Genomic DNA, 20370 nt, shown 5'->3' with positions numbered 1-20370 from the left:
CGGCTCAGGGGCACGGAGCGGCAGCCCTGGGGCAGCACCATCCCCGCTCCACCGGGGAATTCACCGCTCCAGCCAGCAGCGGCACAGGGGCACGGAGCAGCAGCGCTTCACACGGGGCACAGCCGCCCTTGGCCGGCGCACCCGGGCTCCGAGCCTCAGCGGCACGGCCGGGGGGGTCTGGGGTCGCTGGCCATGGGGAGGTTCAGCGGCCCGGCTCGGGGGGGGCGTGGGAGAGGCCGGCCGGCCTTTGTGGAGAAGCTGAACAGAGCGTTCCCGGCGCGGCGGGGGCCGAGCCAGCAGCGCCCGGGGCGGTGGGCACAGCGAGCTGGCAGCTGCTCCGTGCCAGCAGGGCCGAGCCGGTGGCCACGGCCACGCTTGGGACTGGCCACGGGTCCCGCCCGACGGAGCACGGCCAGGACCGGGCGGTGCTGCCGCTCACGCCCCGAACGCCGGCGGGGGGCGAGGGACCCCTGCACGGCCGGGGAGGCACCCGGTGCCTGCCGTGCCAGCGCTGCTCTGAGGGATGGTTTAACTCGGGGGAGCGGGAGGGTGAGCTCCAGCCTCCGCAGCAGCAGGGCGGGATGACATGCAGGGCATTAAAATGGGGAAAATCGTGGAGTTCTCCATGGTGACGAGTTTGGCTTTGGCCGGGTCACTGCCGGCGCTCGGTGCTGAAGGGGCTGTGGGAGGGACAGGGGGTATCGGTGGGGCAGGAGGGTGACATGGAGTAGCACAAGATGATGAAGAGTGTCCGTGGGCAGGGGACAGGGTGCTGGGTGGGGGAAGAGGCTGGCTCACCCCCGAGCCTGGATCTCGGGGCATTCCACCCTCCTCACCCTCCTTTGCCAGCCACTGCAGGGGATCCCACTGCCTGAGGCACGCCAGGGAAGGTCCCTGGCATGGGGCCGAAGGGGTCTGGGGGAGAGGGTCCCCCCCGGCACATGGGTGTGAGTCCCACGGCTGGGCCTGGGAGCAGGGGCGTTTCTCACCGGGAAACTGAGTTGGACCCACCAGTGTTGGGGATGGGGGGGTGTGAAGGGCTGCCAGGCCATGAGATGGGACTGGGCCATGGGTCAGAGGGCTCTTGGTGGTCTCATGAGCTCTAGGAGAGGTTACTCACCCTGGGGGAGGAGTCAGGAAGTTGGGAGGTAAGCAAGGAATATCTGGGGGAGCAGGGAACATCCGGGGGACACAAGGAATATCTGGGGGACCAGTGAGGTGGGGCAGGGCTCTGAGCAGCTTGTGGGAATGTCTTGCTGTTCTGGGGCCTTTCCTGAGCCCCCCAATGGCTGCAGCAGCCTGCAGCCCCCCTGAGTCCCCCCCCGGCCCGGTTGTGCCTAACGGCCTCATCCCACTGCTGGTGGGGACAGACGGACGCTGCGGTTAATTGCTGATGGACAATGCAATTAACGTCCTGCCCAGCCACCACCATCTGTCCTGGCCAGCCCCACCCGGGGCTGCTGACATGCTTGGCTGGCCCTGGCACAGTTGAGACCCCAGCAGCCCCTGGACGCTGAAGGGGTCCTGCAAGGTCCTGACAGCTCTGGCACTCCTGGCACAGTGCCTGGGGCTCCTAGCGCTGCCATGGGGTGACTCTTGTGCTCAGGGAGTCCCAGCCTGGGCTGCACCTGCCTCACTGGGCTGGACAGACCCCTCGAGCCACCTGTGCCAGTGGCTGCACTGACATCTCCAGGTTTGCTGGGCTTTCCCTTCTGAATGCTGCTGTCCTACCAGTGGTTGCCAGGCCATCACATCCCCCCAGAGCCCCTCAGCCCCACAGCTGACTGCTGCCATCCACCCCCAACAGCCCCCGCTGCCCAAAGAGGGCACCCACAGCACAGCCCACACCGGGCAGAGGCCATGGCACTGGCAGTGGTAGCAGCACACATGGGAACAGTGCCATGGAGGACAGCATCCCTGCCCAGTCCAGAGCCCCACTGATGAAGGGACAAGTCTGTCCTCATACAAGCAATGCTCAGAAGCCCCCACAGAACCAGCAGCACCCACTCCCCAAAACCAGGGGTCTAATGCTGCACCCACATGGACCTCCCAGCAGTGTCAGCTGTGCCACCAGCTCTGGGGACAACCCCGTGGCCCTGCTCTGTGCCTGGCAGCACCATGGGTACACCCAGGCCCAGGAGCTGGTCAGACCCCTGGCACCCTGACACACTTCACCATGGGCCTGCAGCAGCCCATACAGCCCATGGCACGAAGCTGCAGGAGGCAATGGGAGCCCACGGCCACGGTGGCAAGGCCAGGGAGTGAACAGATCACGCAGAGCTGCCGGCTGGTTTCAGAGGATTCTCCTTTACTGCCCTTGCAGGGGAGCCCTGGGTCCACACTGCTCCTTTTACAGACACTTCGGGGTATGTACAAGTTTAGTGTTTTGCCCCCAAAAAGAGATGTGTTTGGGTAATCCATGGACCCCCAGTGTCCCGATGAGTGGTGGCCGGGGTGTGGGGGGCCCCGGGAGTGGGGACTGTCCTGGAGCTGCGTGCAGGGGCACCTCATGCAAAGCTGAATGGGGTCATGAGAGCAATAATGACACCAGAGGCGGAGGGTAACATGACAGGATTTACAGGTGGCAGATGAGAGCGGGTGGGGAGGAGGAGATGTTTTGGAGATCCGCAGTGAGCCCGACACCACACCAGGAGGCCATCCCCAGGGAGGAGGGAGTGTGTGGGGCGAGTGGGGGCCGGGTGACCCTGCGGGTGCTTCTTGGGCCATTGGCTGCTCGGGCACCGTGGCCCCAGTCTCTGTCAGGGGACTCTGGCAAGTGCAAAGGGTGAGGGAGAACGTCCCTGTGTCCTCAGGTGCGGTCCCACCGGCCTCAGGGCGGGGGACGGGCTCCATGGCGGCGATGAGGGGAAGTGGTATGGACATCCAGCCACACTACAACAAAGCGAACAGAAAAGATGGGATGAGACAGGGAGAACAATCCATGAAATGAAGCCACCAAGCCCGGCCGTCAGCGCCGCGCACCTGCTGTGGGACTGGGACAGACCGGGGAGGTCGGCATTACCTGCGCAGGTGGGCACGGCCGAGCAGCTGCCGCCTCCGGGGCTCCCCTCGAGCCCATCCACGACCTGCTGATGTCGGAGACCCAGCTCAGGAGCTCGCCCAGCGGCACTGGGAGGTCTTTGTTGGGACTGGAAAAAGACGTCTGCCAGAGAGAGAGCGCGTTAGCGCCGGCATGGGGATGAACCGGGGGGATGGAATTACCGCGAAGAACGAAAAGGAGGCTGTTTTTACAGAAATCTGCCTATTTCTAATGTGAGTGTGTGCCAGGCTGCTACAGCATCCCACGGCCCACCCTGTGCTGCAGGGGTCCCATGGCCCTCACACCCTTTGTGAGGGTCAGGAAAACCCCCACGGCTCTGGGGGGTTCTGGGGGCAGGAGCTGCGCAGACCCAGGCTGGGGCGCAGGCCCTGGCAGACACCTGCCAATGGGTCATGGAGCCACATGAGTGTGAGGAAATCAACCTCGAGCAGAAGCACTTCCCAGATACACGGAGAGACTGACAGACAGACCGGCCGACCGCGGCGGGCGCGTCCCGGAGGACGGGTGAGCGGGTGGGCTGGCGGAGGCGGGCACGCAGCGAAGCCCCTCGGCGGGCGAAGTGGCGAGCGGAGGCAGGTCCCCCCGCAGGGCGCGGAAGCACCGGGCAGCGCCAGCGCGGCACTTACGGTCAGGGCACCGGCTCTGCGGCGTGGTGGTGGGGACGTGCCGGGAGGCCAAGGCAGGGAGATGGGGCAGCTCGGGGGGCCGGGGTGCAGAGCCCCCTCCTCGCTGCACTGAGGGCGCGTGGAAGGGGTCCAGGCAGCAGCTTCAGGGCTGGTGTGGTGTGTCTGGCTGTCCAGTGCCGAGGAGCTGGTGATGTCCTCCTCTGGCACTTTGGTTGCAGTGGGGTGCACCACAGGGCCAAGGCAGTCTCCTCCTTTGGGGTGCAGGGGCTGAAGCCGGCAGGTTAATTACAAAAGAGTGCTAAGTGGTTAGATCCAAACAGGGAACTGTTTTCTTGGTGTCCGGCTCGGCCGCGCCGTGTGCGAGCAGCGGCGGGATTGGCACGGCCAGGAGCAGGAACGGTGTCCGGCTCCTGGGGCGCAGGGTGGGGAGGGTAGTGTGTATTCTCTCTTGTCTCTTAATATACAAACACTGTCAGCACATTCGCATATATTAATTTATTAGTCTTGTCTTTTTGGTTAAACTTGAGGCACTGCTTTGGGAGAAGAGTGGAGGTTCAAAATTAAAAAAAATACTAGTGATTAGCCAGCAGCGTTGCCACATGCGGAGCGGGTGAGGCGGCGCCTCAGGGGGCTGGCAGGTCTCAGGCCACGCGGAGCAGGGGCCCAGACACCCCGGGGCACTCCCTGCTCGCCTCCCACCCGCAGCTTCTGGATGCAGCCAGGGCGAGGGCAAGGGCAGCCTCCTCCACGGTGCCCTGGGTACCCCCCGTGTATCTGCGCCCGAAACTCGAGGAGGAGTAGGAGGAGGAAGAGAAGGTCATGGAGAAGCTGGAGCCAGTGGCGTCAAAACTGCCACGCCGGGAGCCTGAGCGGGAGCCGGTGCGAGAGCCTGAGCGTGATCCGGAGGTGGAGCCAGCGCTGCTGATGTTGTAGGGGCTGTAGTAGCCCTTGCTGGATTGGGAGGAGGCCTCCAGCAGCCGCAGGCCAGTCCCATCCTCGATCATGCTCCGGTCCATGGCATCCTTGTAGGAGATCTTGAGCTTGGTCTTGGGGCAGGTGAGGTACTTGGAATAGGTGTTGACATCCCGCAGCTTCTGGGCAGTCCGCGCGTCAATGGTGCCCTTCTGCAGCGCGTCATCCAGGGAGACACGGCCTGGGGCATCGGGCTCGATCAGGCCCCCTGTCAAGTACTGCACCTCCAGGAACCGCTGCCCGGCCTCGTAGTACAGCCAGCCCTTCTTCAGGGCCTGCGCTGCCGACATCTTCGTCTTGGTCCGCGGGTCCTCAAAGCCGTAGAAGGCCTTCTGCGCCAGGTTGATGCGGTCCACCATGATCTTGTCAACCAGGCCCTTGGTGACCGCATCGGCAACAGTGCATTTGTCACCGGTGTTGGGGTCGATGATGCCCCCGGTGCAGGCCTGGGCTTCCAGCAGCCGCTGCCCTGTGATGTTGTCCACCAGGTTGCGGCGCATCGCCTCCGTGATGGACACCTTCTCCAGAGTGTCCGTGTCCAGGATGCCTGCCACTGGCCCAGTCTCTTCGGTTGGGTCAGTCCACATGGAGATCTGGGTCCGTGACAGGGCTGGGCTGACAGTGTAGGAGGAGGAGGATCCAACCGAGGACGACCGCGACCGGAAGCCACCCATGTTGCCAGAGAGCATGTCAGCAAACTCGGTGATGGAGAGGGTGCCCGAGCGGTACTGGTCCAGGGCTGACTGGTCAATCAGACCCTTGCCAATGGCATCGTCGATGTCATACTGGCGCCCCGAGCGCCTGTCGATGATCATTGACTTCACCACGCCATCGGAGGAGGAGGTGGTGATCTCCTCCCACTCGCACTCCTGCTCTGACAGCTCCAGGTAAGTCTGGTGGTCAATGAGGCCCTTGCGATAGGCTTCATACACGGACATCTCCTTGCCTGTCTCTGGGTCAACGATCACCACCCGGCGCTTGCGGACGGAGGACTTGGAGGAGGTCTTCCTCTCCCGCTTCTTCTCCTTCAGAGGCAGGAGGCACAGGCCGGTCTCTGGGTCCGTGATGCACCGCTCCATGAGCTGCAGGTAGGTGAGGTTCTCCTCTGTGTTGGGGTCGAAGAAGCCCTTGGTGTCGTCACTAGGGTCCAGCAGGATCTCATTCATCTCCTCATCAAAGAGGCCCCTCTTGTAGGCCACCTCCACAGGCAGGCGGTGGCTCTCCTCAGGGTCAATGATGCCTCCCGTGGCGATCTGCGCCTCCAGCAGGCGGATCCCGTGGTCCTTCAGGATCAGACCCTTCTTCATAGCCTGGAAGAGGGAGATGAGCTTTCCGGTGTAGGGGTCCCGGTAGCCAGTGACAGCCCGCTCAGCAGAGAGCAGCTTGTCCTTGAACTCGGGGCCCACAATGCCCATGCGCACGGCTTCCTCCACTGTCAGCTTGAGGCCCTTGATGGGGTCAATCACATAGCCCGTGGCCGCCTGTGCCTCCAGGAGCTCGAAGGCAGTGCCAGGCCGGATGATCCCCTTCTTCATGGCCTGGTAGATGGACAGACGCTCCTTTGTGGAGTCCACAAAGACGCCAGCGATGCAGCTGGTGCCCTCCAGGAACTTCTTCAGGTTCTTAGAGACTTCCTCAACAGAGGTGAGACCCTCCTGGAGGCGCTGGGCTGTGGCTTCGTCCATCACCTGCGAAAGGACCAGCTCCTCCACCGTGATCTGCTTCCTCAGGCCCCGGAAGGTGAGCTTCCGTGTGTCGCAGAGCGGGAGCAGGAGGAGCCGGGTGTTCTCGTCCTTGCGGCACCGCCTCAGCAGCTGCGTGTAGCTGAGCTTCTCATCTGTGGAGGGGTCCACGTAGCTGCGCACCTCGCTGGGCTCCGACAGCATGTCGTACGTCTCCTTGTTGATGAAGCCTCGCTGGAGAGCCACCTCCAAGGGCAGGTGGAAGCCCAAGTGAGGGTCAATTATGCCGCCGGTGGCAATCTGGGCGTCCAGGAGCTTGAGGGCCTCTTCACTGGGAATGAGATCTTTCTTCATGGCCTGGAAGAGGGAAATCTTCTGTTCACTGTAGGGGTCTCTGTAGCCGGTCACAGCCCTCTCTGCGGACAGGAGTCGGTCGTGGATCTCTGGCCCCACCACCCCCTTCCTGACCGCCTCATCAACAGTCAGCATTTCGTTCTTCGTGGGGTCAATCATGAAGCCGGTGGCTGCCTGGGCCTCCAGGAGGGAGCGGGCCACTTCAGAATTGATCAGCCCCTTCTTCAGCGCCTGGTAGACACTGAGAGTCTGCTTGGAGGAGGGGATGTAGATGCCAGCCACGCAGCCCGACCCATAAAGGTACTTCCAGACAGTCTCCACATCCAGCAGCTCCCGGAAGGTTTTGGAGCCCTGTTTCAGTAGGTTGTAGATGTCCTGTGTGATGATCTTGGCCTCGAAGAGGTCCTCAGCTGTGATGCGGCGCCGGACGTAGTCATAGGACGTGAGATTCTGCTGCCGGATGATCTCAGTCTTCTCGATGATCTCGATGATAATGATGATCATGCGCTCCTTGGACACGCGGCCCGACTGGAACTCCTCCATGAGATGTTTACGCTGCTCCTCGGGCAGCAGGTCTGAGTGCATGACATCCCAGAGTGACATGGAGGAGCCTGCCCGGCTGCCCACAGGGATGTCCACCTGTGTCTCCTCAAACACCTTCCGTGTCTCAGCTTCTGTGTACACGTGAGTGGTTTCCACCACTTTTGGCTTCTCAGGCTCCCGCAGAGGCAGCAGGTACAGGCCTGTCTCAGGATCCTCGATGCACCTCTCCTTCAGCTGCACATAGGTGAGGTTCTCCTGAGTGTTGGGGTCGAAGAAGCCCTTGGTGTCATCAGTGGGGTCGGAGAGGGTCCGGTTCATCTCCTCGTCGAAGTAGCCACGCTTGTAGGCCACCTCCACGGGCAGGCGATGGCTGTGCACGGGGTCGATAATGCCGCCGGTGGCGATCTGGGCCTCGAGCAGACGGATGCCGTGGTCCTTCACAATCAGCCCTTTCTTCATGGCCTGGAACAGGGAGATGGTATCGCCCGAGTAGGGATCCTTGTACCCCGTGACAGCCTTCTCAGCAGACAGGAGCTTCTCGTGCAGCTCAGGCCCGACAATGCCAGCCTTCACTGCCTCGTTGACGTACAGTTTACGGTTCTTCACAGGGTCAATCAAGAACCCAGTGGCTGCCTGGGCCTCCAGGAGGACCACAGCAGTGCTGGGTCTCAGCAGGTTCCTCCTCATGGCCTCATAGATGTTCAGCTTTTCTTTGGTGGCCTCCACATAGACACCGGCAATGCAGTCGCTGCCATGCAGGAATCTCCTCACGGCATCTGTCTCCGAGAGGTCCTTCACTGATTTCTTGCCTTCCTTCAGCTGCTCATATTGGGTTTTGCTGATGATGCAGGACTCCAGCAGCTCACTGGCTGGCACCGGAGCACGCAGACCACTGAATGTCAGTTTCTCCTGCTTTTTGGTCTCTGCCTCCTCGATGATGGTGATCACAATCTTGATGATCTTCTCGATTGTCACTTTGCCGGTCTTGTACTGTCGGAGCAGCTCCCGCCTGTGCTCCTCTGTGAAGTATTCAGAGTGGATCAGTTCCCAGATGGTCATTGTCTGGCCCTTCATGCTGCCCACTGGGACCTCGATGGTTGCTTTGTCGAAGCACTCCTTGGCTTGGCTGTCGGTGTAGACCTCCTCCTGCTGTGACTGGATTGCCTTGTCGGACAGGGGCAGCAGGCACAGGCCAGTCTGCTTGTCGCGGTGGCAGCTCTTCTGCAGCTGGGCATAGGTGAGGTGTTCCTGGGTGTTGGGACAGTAGAAAGCCTTGGCTTCATCTTGGAACTCAGTCAGAGCCTTGTTTATCTCTGGGTCGAAGTAGCCGCGCTTGTAGGCGACCTCAAGCGGGAGCCGGTGGCTGTTGACGGGGTCGATGATGCCGCCAGTGGCAAGCTGGACATCCAGCAGCCGGAGCCCAGTGTCGCTGGGGATGAGGCCCTTCTGGAGTGCTTGGTAGAGGGAAACCGTCTGACCCGTGTAGGGATCCTTGTAGCCAGTGACCGCCTTCTCTGCCGACAGCAGCTTCTCGTGGAACTCCGGCCCCACCACCTCGGCCTTCACTGCCTCGTCCACGGAGAAGAGCTTGTTACCCACAGGGTCAATGATGTAGCCGGTGGCAGCTTGTGCCTCCAGCAGGGACAGGGCAACCTCTGGCCTCAGCAGGTTTCTCTTCAGGGCCTCGTAGAAGGTGAGCTTCTGACCCGTAGACTCCACCAGGACACCAGCGATGGCATCCATGCCCTTCAGGTACTGCCGTACAGACTCCATCTCCGCCACGTCCTTTACGGACTTCTTGCCCTGGTGCAGCTGGTTGTAGAGGTCCTTGTTGATGATCTTGCTCTCCAGCAGCTCGGCAGCAGGCACGGGGCCCCGCAGGCCCTCAAAGCACATCTGGCTCTTTTTCTCACTTTCCTCCACAACCGTGATGACGATCTTGATGATCTTCTCCACTGTGATCTTGCCAGTCCTGTACTGCTGGATCAGGTCCCGCCTTTGGTCCTCAGTGAAGTATTCAGAGTTGATGAGCTCCCAGATGGTCATCGTCTTCCCTTGGAACTTGCCAAACGGTGCTGTCACTGTGGCCTTCTTGAAGACGTCCTTGGCTTCCTTGTCGGTGTAGACCAGCTCCCTGGCTTTGGCTGCTTGGTCAGTGAGCGGCAGGAGGCACAGCCCTGTGTCGGGGTCAGTCACGCACCGCTCCATGAGCTGCAGGTAGGTGAGGTTCTCCTGAGTGTTGGGATCAAAGAAGCCCTTGGTGTCATCAGTGGGGTCAGACAGGACCTGATTCATCTCCTCATCGAAGTAGCCACGCTTGTAGGCGGCTTCCACGGGCAGGCGGTGGCTGTTGACAGGATCGATGATGCCACCAGTGGCAATCTGGGCCTCGAGCAGGCGGATGCCGTGGTCCCTGACGATCAGATCCTTCTGCATGGCCTGGAACAGGGAGATCTTGTCACCTGTGTACGGATCCTTATAGCCGGTGACAGCCCGCTCGGCCGACAGCATCTTGTTGTGCAGCTCTGGCCCAATCACCCCCTCTCGCACCGCCTCGTTCACCGAGAGCCTTGCGTTCCGCACAGGGTCAATGATGAAGCCAGAAGCAGCCTGTGCCTCCAGGAGCACCAGCGCTGTGCCTGGGCTGAGCAGCTTCTTCTTCATGGCTTCGTAGATGCTCATCTTCTGGTTGGAGGGTTTGATCAGCAAACCGGCAATGCTGCTCTTGCCCTGCAGGTACTTCTTGACATCCTCCCTCTGAGAGAGCTCGCCCACACTCACAACACCCTTCGCCAACTTGTCCAAGTTCTCCCTGCTCAGAATGCCGGCATCAGCCAGCTTCTCTGCTGACACCTTCTGCCGGATGCCGTCAAAGGCGAACTCCGGCTCCCCATTCTGGGCTAAGCCGTCCATTGCATCCCGGCCATTGGGCACAGCCTTGACGTCCAGCAGCTGCGTTGTCGTAACCGCCTCCCCAGGCAGGTCATCTGTCTGGATCATGATCTCCCGTCTCTGGGCCAGGGCAGCCTTGTACTCCTCCTGCATCTGCTCGAGCCTCTCCCTCAGCTTCTGGTTCTCTTCTTCCAGAAGTTTCTCCTGCTGCTGTCGCTGTCTCTCCAGCTGCTGTAGCTCCTCCTGCTTGTGCCGAACGTTTTCCTCAGCTTCCTTCTGATGCTTCTTGGCTTCCTCTAACATAGCTTTCAACTGCTGCTTCTCCTGCTCCATCTCCCGCTGCTGCCGCTCCTGCTCTGCCTTCAGGTTCTGGGCTTTGTTCACCTCATCCTTAAAGAGCTTCTCCAGCTTTGATTTCTCCTCCTCAATGAACTTCTCCTTCTGCAGCAGGGCATCTTTCTCCGTCAGGAAGCTCTGCTGCAGGAGCTGCGTCTCCTGACGGAGCTGAGCCTGCTGGGCCACCTGCATCTGGGGTGGGAGAGAGAACAGTGCAGTCAGACACCCAGGAGGGCAGTGGGGGACTGAGGGTGAGCTGAGGCAGGGGGACGGGCGGCAGGGGTGGCACGGAGGCACAGTCACCCACACACTCTCTACAACAGGTAAGAGCTAAGGAGCAGAGCTGGGGTTAGGGAGCCACACACAACATGAGGCAGGATGACCAGGGGAAGGACACAAGGGAACCCCCAGCACTCAGGCGGGGAGCTGGGCACAGAGAGGAACACGGCAGGACGTGCCATGGGGTGGAAGAGCCAGCCCAGGCGGTGGGGATCCCACCTCCATGGCTCCAGGGGTTTGGGGTCCTGCTCCGACGCTGCCCGAGGGCTTTGCTCCACCGCCTCCAACTCTACGCACGTCCCTGACCTGCACAGGGGGTCCAGCCCCACCATCCCCAGTGATGGTCCCTGGGGACCGCCCAGGGATGGTGTGGGCTGGCTGGGAAGAGGGACAGCCTCCCTGTGTACCGCCACCACTAAGGGGGACCCGCAGCCCAGTACCTCCTCTGCCTTCTGCTGCAGCAGCGCTGCCTCCTGTTTCAGCTTCTCCTTCTCCTTCTCCAGGTCAGCGATGGCCTTCCGCAGCTTTTCGGCATCCTCATCGCTCTGGTGCCGCTGGATCTCCAGAGTGTGCACCATCGTCATCTTCTCCTGTGTGGCCAGCTCAGTCTCATGCAGCCTCTCACTGATCTCCTCCGCCTGCTTTTTGAACCGCTTGGCTTCCTCCTCAGCCTTGGCCTGGGCCATGCTCATCTCCGCCACTTGCAGCTTGAGGCGCTCAGCCTCAGCCGTGATGTCCAGCTGCCGCCGGCGCTCAGCCTCCAGCGTCTTCTGGAAGCCCTCGGTCTCCTCAGCCAGGCGCTGCTGCATCTGCTCCTTGTCCTCCTGCAGCTTCTTGGCGTGTTCCTGCGCCAGATCCTTCTGCTTCTGCAGCATTTCAGCCTCGGCCCGCAGCCGCGTGGCCTCCTGCACTGCCTGCATCTTCTCCTTCAGCATCTTCTCTGCCAGGGCCCGCTGCTGCGCCAGGTCGTCCTCAGCCAGCTGCCGCATGCGGGCGGCCTCCTGCGCCTCCACGCTCAGCCGGGCCACCTCCTCTGCCACCTGCTTCATCTTCTCTGCCTCCTCCGCCAGGAACTTCTGCGTGTTGTCCTTGTCCTTGAGGATCAGCGCCTTGTTCTCCTCCTCGATGCGGCTCTTCAGCTTGGCCAGCTCCTCCATCTGCACCCGCACCTTGAAGAGCTCCTCCTCCACCTGGGCCTTCTGCCGGACGGCGTCTGTCACCTCCTCCTTCAGCCGCTGCAGCTCCTCATCCAGGATGCCCTTCTGGTGGTCTGTCTCATCCAGCTGCAACTTCACCTTGGTCAGCTCCTGCTCCACCTGCGCCTTCTGTCGCAGTGTCTGCTCGGCAAACTTCTTGTGCTTCTCCATCTCGGCGTCGGCCAGCTGCTTCTGCCTCAGGGCTGCCTGCTCCGCCTGCGCCCGTTTCGCTGCCTCCAGCTCGGCCTCCTTCCGCAGCTTCTCTGCGTCCGCCTGCGCCTGTGCCTTGGCCTGCGCCTCCTCCTCTGCCCGCTGCTTCAGCCGCTCAGCCTCCTCCACGCGCTGCCGGGACAAGCTGGCGTCCTGCTCGGCCTTGCCACGGGCAAACTCAGCCTCCTCAGCCGCCCGCCGGGCCCGCTCAGCCTCCTCGCGCAGCCGGTCCAGGAGGCTCTGCTCCTGCTGGCGCGTCTGCAGCAGCTCCTGCTCCTTCTGCTGCACAGCAGCCAGGTGCGCCTTCTCCTCCGCTGCAATCCGCTTCTGCGCCGCCTCCCGTGCCAGCTGGATCTGCCGCTCCGACTCCTTCTCCGCCAGTTCCTTCTGCCGCCGCGCCTCCTCCACCATGGCCCGCAGCCGCTCCACCTCCTCCAGGGCCAGCCGCCGCTGCCGCCCGGCCTCCTCCTCGGCCGCCAGGATGGCCTGCACCTTCTCTTCGGCCTCACGCCGGCGGCCCTCCTCCTCCAGCGCCAGCGCCCGCTGCCGCTCAGCCTCCCGCTCCGCCTGCTCCCGGCTGCGCTGCACCTCCTCTGCCTCCCCACGGATGCGGTTCAGCTCCCGCTCCAGCTCGCTCTTGCCAGCTGAGGCCCTCTCGAAGCTGGCCTTGAGGGCGCGGATCTCCTCCTCCACCTGCCGCCGCTGCCGCAGCGTATCCTCCACGAGCCCCTTCTGCCTCTCCAGCTCGCTCTCTGAGGAGCGCTTCAGCAGGGCAATCTTCTCCTCGATGTCCTGCTTGTGTTGGGCCGCCTGCTCCTCCAGCAGCTTGCGCTGGTAGGCCTCGTCCTCCGCCAGCCGCCGCAGCCGCTCATTCTCCGCCTCCTTCTCCTTCAGCGCAATCTCCGCCTCCGCCTTCAGCCGTGAGGCCTCATTGATGGCCGCCAGCTTCTCCTTCAGGATGCGCTCGGCCTCAGCCCGTTGCCGGGTGGCCTCGTCCTCTGCCAGCTGCCGCTGCCGCTTGGCCTCCTCGGAGAGGGCGCGCAGGCGGGCGGCCTCCTCGGCCAGCTCCCGCAGCTTGTTGGCCTCCGCCTCCAGCCGCTGCTTGGACTTCTCACTGCTGGAGCGCGACTCCTCCTCTGTCTTGGCCTTGCTCTCCAGCAGGACCTCCATCTCTGCCCGCAGCTTGGCCAGCTCCTCCTCCAGCTCTTTCCTCCTCTGGATGGCCTCGTTTACCTCACCCTTCAACCGCGAGAGCTCTTCCTCCAGGAGCAGGCGCTGCTGCTCCCCGTTCTCCATCTCTGCCTTCAGCCGGATCAGCTCCTGCTCCGCCGCCAGCTTCTGCTGGGCTGTGCCCTCTGCCAGCTCCCGCTGCTTTTCCAGCTCTTCCTCCGCCAGCTCCTTCTGCCGCACGGCCACCTCCTCTGCCTTGGCACGTTTGCGGGCCTCGCGCTCAGCATCCTCCTTCTGCTTCTCGGCCTCCTCCTGTGCCAGTGACTTCTTGTGGGCCACCTCTTCAGCCTGCAGACGCAGGCGCAGCGCCTCGTTGGCCTTCTGCCGCCAGCGCTCCAGCTCCTTCTCAGCCTCCTCCCGCGAGCGCTCGGCCTCCAGCTGCTGCCTCTTGAGCCGCTCGGCCTCCTCCTGCAGTTGGGCCACCACATCGTGCTCCTGCTGCAGCGACAGCTCCAGCTGCGCCGTCTTCTCGGCGAAAGAGAGCCTCTTGCTCTGCAGCTCGGCCTCAGCGCTGCGCTGGGCCACCTCCTGGGCCACCTGGATCTGCCGGTCCTTCTCGGCCTCTGCCTGCCGCATGCGTCGCTCAGCCTCCTCCGCCTGCAGCCGCAGCTGCTCCAGGTCTGCCACTGCCTTCTGCTTCTCCCGGGCCGCTTCGCGCTCGGCCTGCACCTTGCGCTTCAGCTCCTCCTCCGCCTCCCGCTTCTTCTGGCTCTCCTCCTTCACCTGCCGGCGCAGGCGCTCGGCCTCCTCCTGTGCCTGCCGCTTCTGCCGCTCGGCATCTTCGGCACGTGCCCGCAGCTCCTGCAGCTCTGTCTCTGCACTCTCCCGCTGCTTCTCGGTGCTCTCCAGCTGCAGGCGGATGAGGCGGATCTCCTCCTCCACCTTCTTGCGGTTGTACTCAGCCTCCTCAATCAGCTTCACCTTGGACTTGATCTGGTGGTCCGAGTTCTGCCGCAGCTGCATCAGCTCCTGCTGGATGTTCTGCTTCTGCTGCTCGGCATCCACGGCCACCACCTCCCGCCGGGTGACCTCCTCCTGCATGCGGAGCTGCAGCTCCCGCGCCTCCGCCTCCGCCTGTGCCTTGGCTTTGGCGTGGGCCTCGGCCAGCTGCCGCTGCTTCTCCAGCTGCGCCTCCACCTCCGCCAGCCGCTTCCTCTCCTCCTCTTTCAGCTTCTCGGCGGCTTTCTGGAGGGGAAAGAGGGTGCAGGGGACAGAGAGGGGAGAGAGAGACAAATCACAAGGGATGCGATCGCGCCGTGGAATCGATGCTGGCCCAGCCGCACACTGCCGAGACAGCGGAGGGGTGGCAGATGCGCGTGGAATGGCTTCGGCCCCTGGGCCACCGCACGAGCCGGTGACGCCAGCTTCCAGAAGATGTGTGGCACAACAGGGGACACACGACAGCACAGGCAGACAGGCAACAGGAGCCAGACAGCAGCGCAGGAAGCCACGCTCCAGAGAGAAGGGACAGAGAGCGAGCGGAGCCCAAGCGATGAAGACGATGCGAGCAGCGTGCACATCACCACCCTGGCTCCCCCTGCAAGGGGGCTGGCACAGACAGCCCCTGCCGTGGGGAAAGGAGAGAGACGGCCGGAGCACTGGGAGCAGAAGAGAGGGGAGCCGTGCCAGGGCGGTGCCGGCAGAGCCTTCCCTGCCGGGAAAGCCTCAACAGGAGAGAGTGGTTCAGCTGGTTCAAAACCCTCCCAGCCCTCTCCAGGCAGCTGGGAGCAGGGTCTGCCAAAGGGCCAACGCAGCTGGCACACCACATGCACCGTGAGCGAGGCAGCCGCACGTTCTGCAGGGCCCGGGCACAGGCAGTGCATGCAGGGGAGCCAGACCCCACACTGGACCCCTGGTCCCAGAGCAGCACAGATGTAGAGGAGGGCGAGGAGGAGAGGGTGAGCCGTGGGGCAGGCAGAGGGTGCCGCGGGGAGAGGGCATGCGCAGAGTGAGTACCTGGTGCACGGCTGCCAGAGTCATCCTGGTTTTTTACCCTCCATTAGATCCCCACCAACACAAATATTCCCCAAGAAAAAGCACTGGCAAAGCAGCTCCAAGGGCAGAAACCAAGAGTTAGAGAGGTTACCCTGCGCCAGACCCCGCGGGCCAGCGCCCAGCACAGCAGCATGCGCAGGCAGGTGCTGACTGCACTACGTGTATCTGGGAAGTGCCTCCTACCAACAGTCACACCAGAGCCCCCAGTGCCCAGAGCCAGCTTGGCTCAGAGACCCCCTGTACGCAGAGCCAGCAGCCTTGCTCCCAGGAACCCAGCAGGGAGCAGGAGTTAGGGGCCGTGGGCCAGTATTAGTGATAGGACTGGAGTCATGGCCATGGGCCAGTGTTAGTCACGGGTCAGGAGCCCCAACCATGGGCTGCTGTTAGTGGTGGGGCCAGGGCTGGAGTCACAGCCATGGGCCAGTGTTAGTGATGGGGCTGGGGCTGGAATCACAGCCAAGGGCTGCTGTTAGTGATGGGGCTGGGGCTGGAGTCACAGCCATGGGCTGGCATTAGTAGTGGGGCCAGGGCTGGAGTCACAGCCATGGGCCAGTGTTAGTGACGGGGCTGGAGCCACAGCCATGGGCCAGTGTTAGTGATGGGGCTGGGGCTGGATTCACAGCCATGGGCTGCTGTTAGTAGTGGGGCCAGGGCTGGAGCCACAGCCATGGGCTGCTGTTAGTGATGGGGCCAGGGCTGGAGTCACAGCATGGGCTGCTGTTAGTGATGGGGCTGGGGCTGGAGCCACAGCCATGGGTCAGTGTTAGTGATGGGGCCAGGGCTGGATTCACAGCCATGGGCCAGTGTTAGTGATGAGGCTGGGGCTGGAATCACAGCCATGAGCTGCTGTTAGTGATGGGGCCAGGGCTGGAGTCACAGCCATGGGCCAGTGTTAGTGACGGGGCTGGAGCCACAGCCATGGGCTGCTGTTAGTGATGGGGCTGGGGCTGGAGCCACAGCCATGGACTGGCATTAGTAGTGGGGCCAGGGCTGGAGTCACAGCCATGGGCCAGTGTTAGTGACGGGGCTGGAGCCACAGCCATGGGTCAGTGTTAGTGATGGGGCCAGGGCTGGAATCACAGCCATGGGTCAGTGTTAGTGATGGGGCTGGGGCTGGAGTCACAGCCATGAGCTGCTGTTAGTGATGGGTCCAGGGTTGGAATCACAGCCATGGGATGCTGTTAGTGATGGGGCCAGGGCTGGATTCACAGCCATGGGCTGCTCTTAGTGATGGGGCCAGGGTTGGAATCACAGCCATGAGCTGCTGTTAGTGATGGGGCTGGGGCTGGAATCACAGCCATGGGCTGCTCTTAGTGATGGGGCCAGGGTTGGAATCACAGCCATGGGCTGCTGTTAGTGATGGGGCTGGAGTGACGGCCATAGGCTGGCGTTAGTGGTGGGGCCAGAGTCATGGACGTGAGCTGCCATCAGTGAAAGGGCTGGAGTCATGGCCGTGGGCTGGTGTTAGTGATGGGGCCAGGGACCCCGTGAACTGCGCTCCTTTTGGTCACACAGCTGGCCATGCCGCCCTGCACTGCTCCCTACCTCCTCGTCCTCCAGCCGCCGCAGTGTCTCGGTGATGAACTTGATGTACTGGGTGGTGAGCGTGGTCAGCTCACTGTACTGCGTCCGCAGGTCCACGTACTGTGGAGACAGGGGGTCAGCACGAGAGAAGGGAGCTTGCCCACCAGTACCCCGGCAATGACGGGGCTGCACAACCACGTGCCACAGCCCCAAATCCACCCCTTCAGTGAGCAGCCACGCCCCAGGAGCTGCAGGACACCCCCGGCCAGTGGCAGTGAGAGCCCTCCCTCACCTCCTGGATGATGCTGTCAGATGCCGACTGCACTTTGGGCTTCTTGGCTGGCGATGCCACCGGCTCCACCTGTGCCTTGAAGCTCACCAGCTGCAGCTCATAGTCCTGATGAGGAGAGAGTGATCAAAGCTCTGCTACCCCTGGCCACGGTGCTGTGAGCCCACCCCCTGCAGGACACTGTGCTGCCTCCCCAGCCCCCCAGGCCCACCTTGATGGCGTCGATGTACTGCTTGGCATAGCGCTGGCACTCCTCCACCTTCTCCTTGTGCTGCTCACACTCCTCCAGCAGTTTCTGGGGAGACATGTGGGGGTTAGCCCGGGCACCCCACAGCCACCCGAGAGCACACCTCACCCCAGCATGGCCACCCAAGAGCACACCTCACCCTGCCATGGCCAGGGATGTCCAAGAGTACCCCTTGCCCTGCATGGCTGGGAATGGCCGGGAGCACCCCTCACCCCGCTACAGCCAAAAATGGTCAGGAGCACCCCCCATCCCACTGGGGATGGCTGAGAGCACCCACCCACCAGGTGCCATGGCCAGGGATGGTCCCACTCCTGCTGCAGCCGCCCAAGAGCAACACTCAAAGTGCCATGGCTGGAGACAGCCACGCACTCCCCTCACTCTGCCACAGACAGAGATGGGCAGATCTGCACTCTGCTGGGGATGGCCAGGGGAATCCCTCACCACACCATGGCCAGGGATAGCTGAGATCGCCCCTTGTCCTGCTGTGGAATGCCCTGGAGCACTCCTTGCCCCATTGGGGATGGCCAGGCACAACCCCTCACCCTGCTGGGGATGGCCAGGAGCACCCCTCACCCCATTGGGGATGGCCAGGAGTACCCCTTGCCCCATTGGGGATGGCCAGGAGTACCCCTTGCCCCATTGGGGATGGCCAGGAGTATCCCCTGCCCCACAGCCAGCCCTACCTTGCCCCCCTAGGCCAGCCCTGCCTTGCCCCACAGCCAGCCCTACCTTGCCCCCTAGGCCAGCCCTACCTTGCCCCACAGCCAGCCCTACCTTGCCCCCTAGGCCAGCCCTACCTTGCCCCCCTAGGCCAGCCCTACCTTGCCCCATGGGCAGCCCTACCTTGCCCCCTAGGCCAGCCCTACCTTGCCCCCCTAGGCCAGCCCTACCTTGCCCCCTAGGCCAGCCCTACCTTGCCCCCCTAGGCCAGCCCTACCTTGCCCCCTAGGCCAGCCCTACCTTGCCCCATGGGCAGCCCTACCTTGCCCCCTAGGCCAGCCCTACCTTGCCCCCCTAGGCCGGCCCTACCTTGCCCCACGGGCAGCCCTGCCTTGCCCCCTAGGCCAGCCCTACCTTCTCCTGCAGCAGCTGCTCGCGCACGGCCTGGCTGTCGGTGATGGGCACGGCCTGGATGGCCTCCTGGCGCTGCCGGGCGTCGCGGATCCACTGGCGCAGCGCGTCGCAGCTCTGCCTGTAGTAGCCCAGCTGGCGGCCCAGCTGGTCCAGCTCGCGCTGCCGCAGGTCGGCCTGGCCCAGCACAGCCTGCCAGCGCTCCAGCAGCTGCTGCACCCGCTCCCGGTACCGCTCCAGGTCCACGTCCCGCTCGCTGTGGCCGCGCACCATCCGCTCGTTGACGTCCTTGGCCTTGCCCAGGTCGGTCTCCAGCGTGCTGAAGAAGGGCTGGTGCCCCTCGGCCTGTGCCCGCAGCCGCTGTGGCAGACGGGCACCGGTCAGGGCCGGCTGTGGTGTCCCCAGGCCACCCCCAGCTCCCCTTGGCACCCCAGAGCCCCCGGTACCTTAAGCTCAGCCTTGCTGGCCTCCAGCTCAGCCAGGTCGGCCGGCACTGCCTGCACGTCCTTCAGCTGCTCCTCGTACTTGCGGAGCAGCTCCTCAGCCCCCTGCGTGCTCCGGATCACCAGCCCGATGGTCTTGAGCCTGCGGCACAGGGGCGGCATCAGCCGGGAGCAGCCGGGAGCAGGATCGGGATCAGCCGGGAGTGGGACGGGATCAGCCAGGAGAGGGATCAGGATCAGCCGGGATCAGACGGGAGCGGGATCAGACGGGAGCGGGAGCGGGATCAGCCGGGAGCAGGAGCGGGACCAGCCGGAAGCAGGAGTGGGATCAGCCGGGATCAGCCGGGAGAGGGATCGTGATCAGCCGGGAGCAGGACGGGATCAGCCGGGAGCGGGATCAGACGGGAGCGGGATCAGCCGGGAGCAGGACGGGATCAGCCGGGAGCGGGAGCAGGATCAGCCGGGAGAGGGAGCAGGATCAGCCGGGAGCGGGAGCGGCATCAGCCGGGAGAGGGATCGGGATCAGCCGGGAGAGGGATCGGGATCAGCCGGGAGTGGGATCAGCCGGGAGTGGGAGCGGGACCAGCCGGAAGCAGGAGTGGGATCAGCCGGGATCAGCCGGGAGAGGGATGGGATCAGCCGGGATCAGGATCGGGATCAGCCGGGAGCCGGAGCGGCATCAGCCAGGAGAGGGATTGGGATCAGCCGGGATCAGCCGGGAGCGGGGCGGGAGCAGCCAGGAGCGGGAGTGGGGCGGGATGGATTAGCCAGGATCAGCCGGAATCGGGATCGGGATGAGCCGGGATCAGCAGGGAGCGGGGCGGGAGCACGAGCGGGATGGATCAGGTGGGATCAGGATGGGAGCGGGCAGCCCAGCAAGAGCAGCGCCACAGACCCATGAGGGAAGGGAAAGGGGAAAAGGAAAAAAGGGGGAAAGGGAAAAAAAGGGGAAAAGGAGAAAAAGGGAAAAAGGGAAAAAAGATAAAATGGGGAAAAGGAAGAAAAAAAGAGGAAAAGGAAAGAAAAGGGAAAAGGAAAAAAGGGGAAATGGAAAAAAGGGGAAAAAAAAAGGGAAAAGAGAAACAAAAGGAAGAAGAGAAGAGGGAAGGAAAAGAAAGGGAAAGGCATGCTGGCTCTCCCCAGACTGCCCACGGCCTCCCAAGTGCCCAGGCTCGTTTCCAGGTGCCAGGGCTGACTCACTTCTCCAGGTAGATGCTGGACAGGCTGTACACCTGCTCCATCTTGCGCAGGGTGACCTCCAGCTCGGAGCGCAGCACAGGGGCTGAGCCCGCCTGCTCCGGCTGCGCCAGCACCTGCTCCGTCTTCTCGCTGACTTTGGCCAGGTTCTTCTGGATGCCCTCCAGCTCCAGGTGTGTTTGCTGCAGGGAAAGAGTCCCTCAGTGCTTGCTGGCTGCAGGGC

At 63.2% G+C, this 20370-nt stretch overlaps 1 protein-coding gene across 1 annotated transcript in view; it reads right to left on the bottom strand.

Annotated features, from left to right (window-relative positions):
- PLEC (plectin) overlaps nt 1-20370 on the bottom strand; it is a 113828-nt gene that overhangs the window by 45808 nt on the left and 47650 nt on the right. Inside the window, exons 26-35 of the mRNA XM_036404409.2 lie at nt 20151-20329; nt 18954-19092; nt 18511-18867; nt 17401-17484; nt 17193-17297; nt 16922-17020; nt 11186-14566; nt 4338-10658; nt 3688-3954; nt 3023-3163 (exon numbers count right to left, since the gene is read on the bottom strand). Of these exons, the coding sequence (XP_036260302.1) occupies nt 3023-3163; nt 3688-3954; nt 4338-10658; nt 11186-14566; nt 16922-17020; nt 17193-17297; nt 17401-17484; nt 18511-18867; nt 18954-19092; nt 20151-20329 (11073 nt within the window). The remainder of the gene's footprint in view (nt 1-3022; nt 3164-3687; nt 3955-4337; nt 10659-11185; nt 14567-16921; nt 17021-17192; nt 17298-17400; nt 17485-18510; nt 18868-18953; nt 19093-20150; nt 20330-20370) is intronic.

Source organism: Molothrus ater, chromosome 1 (assembly GCF_012460135.2).
Source record: "Molothrus ater isolate BHLD 08-10-18 breed brown headed cowbird chromosome 1, BPBGC_Mater_1.1, whole genome shotgun sequence".
Taxonomy (NCBI): domain Eukaryota; kingdom Metazoa; phylum Chordata; class Aves; order Passeriformes; family Icteridae; genus Molothrus; species Molothrus ater.
Note: the sequence above shows the minus strand (reverse complement) of the source record. Positions and strands in the feature narration are given on the sequence as shown.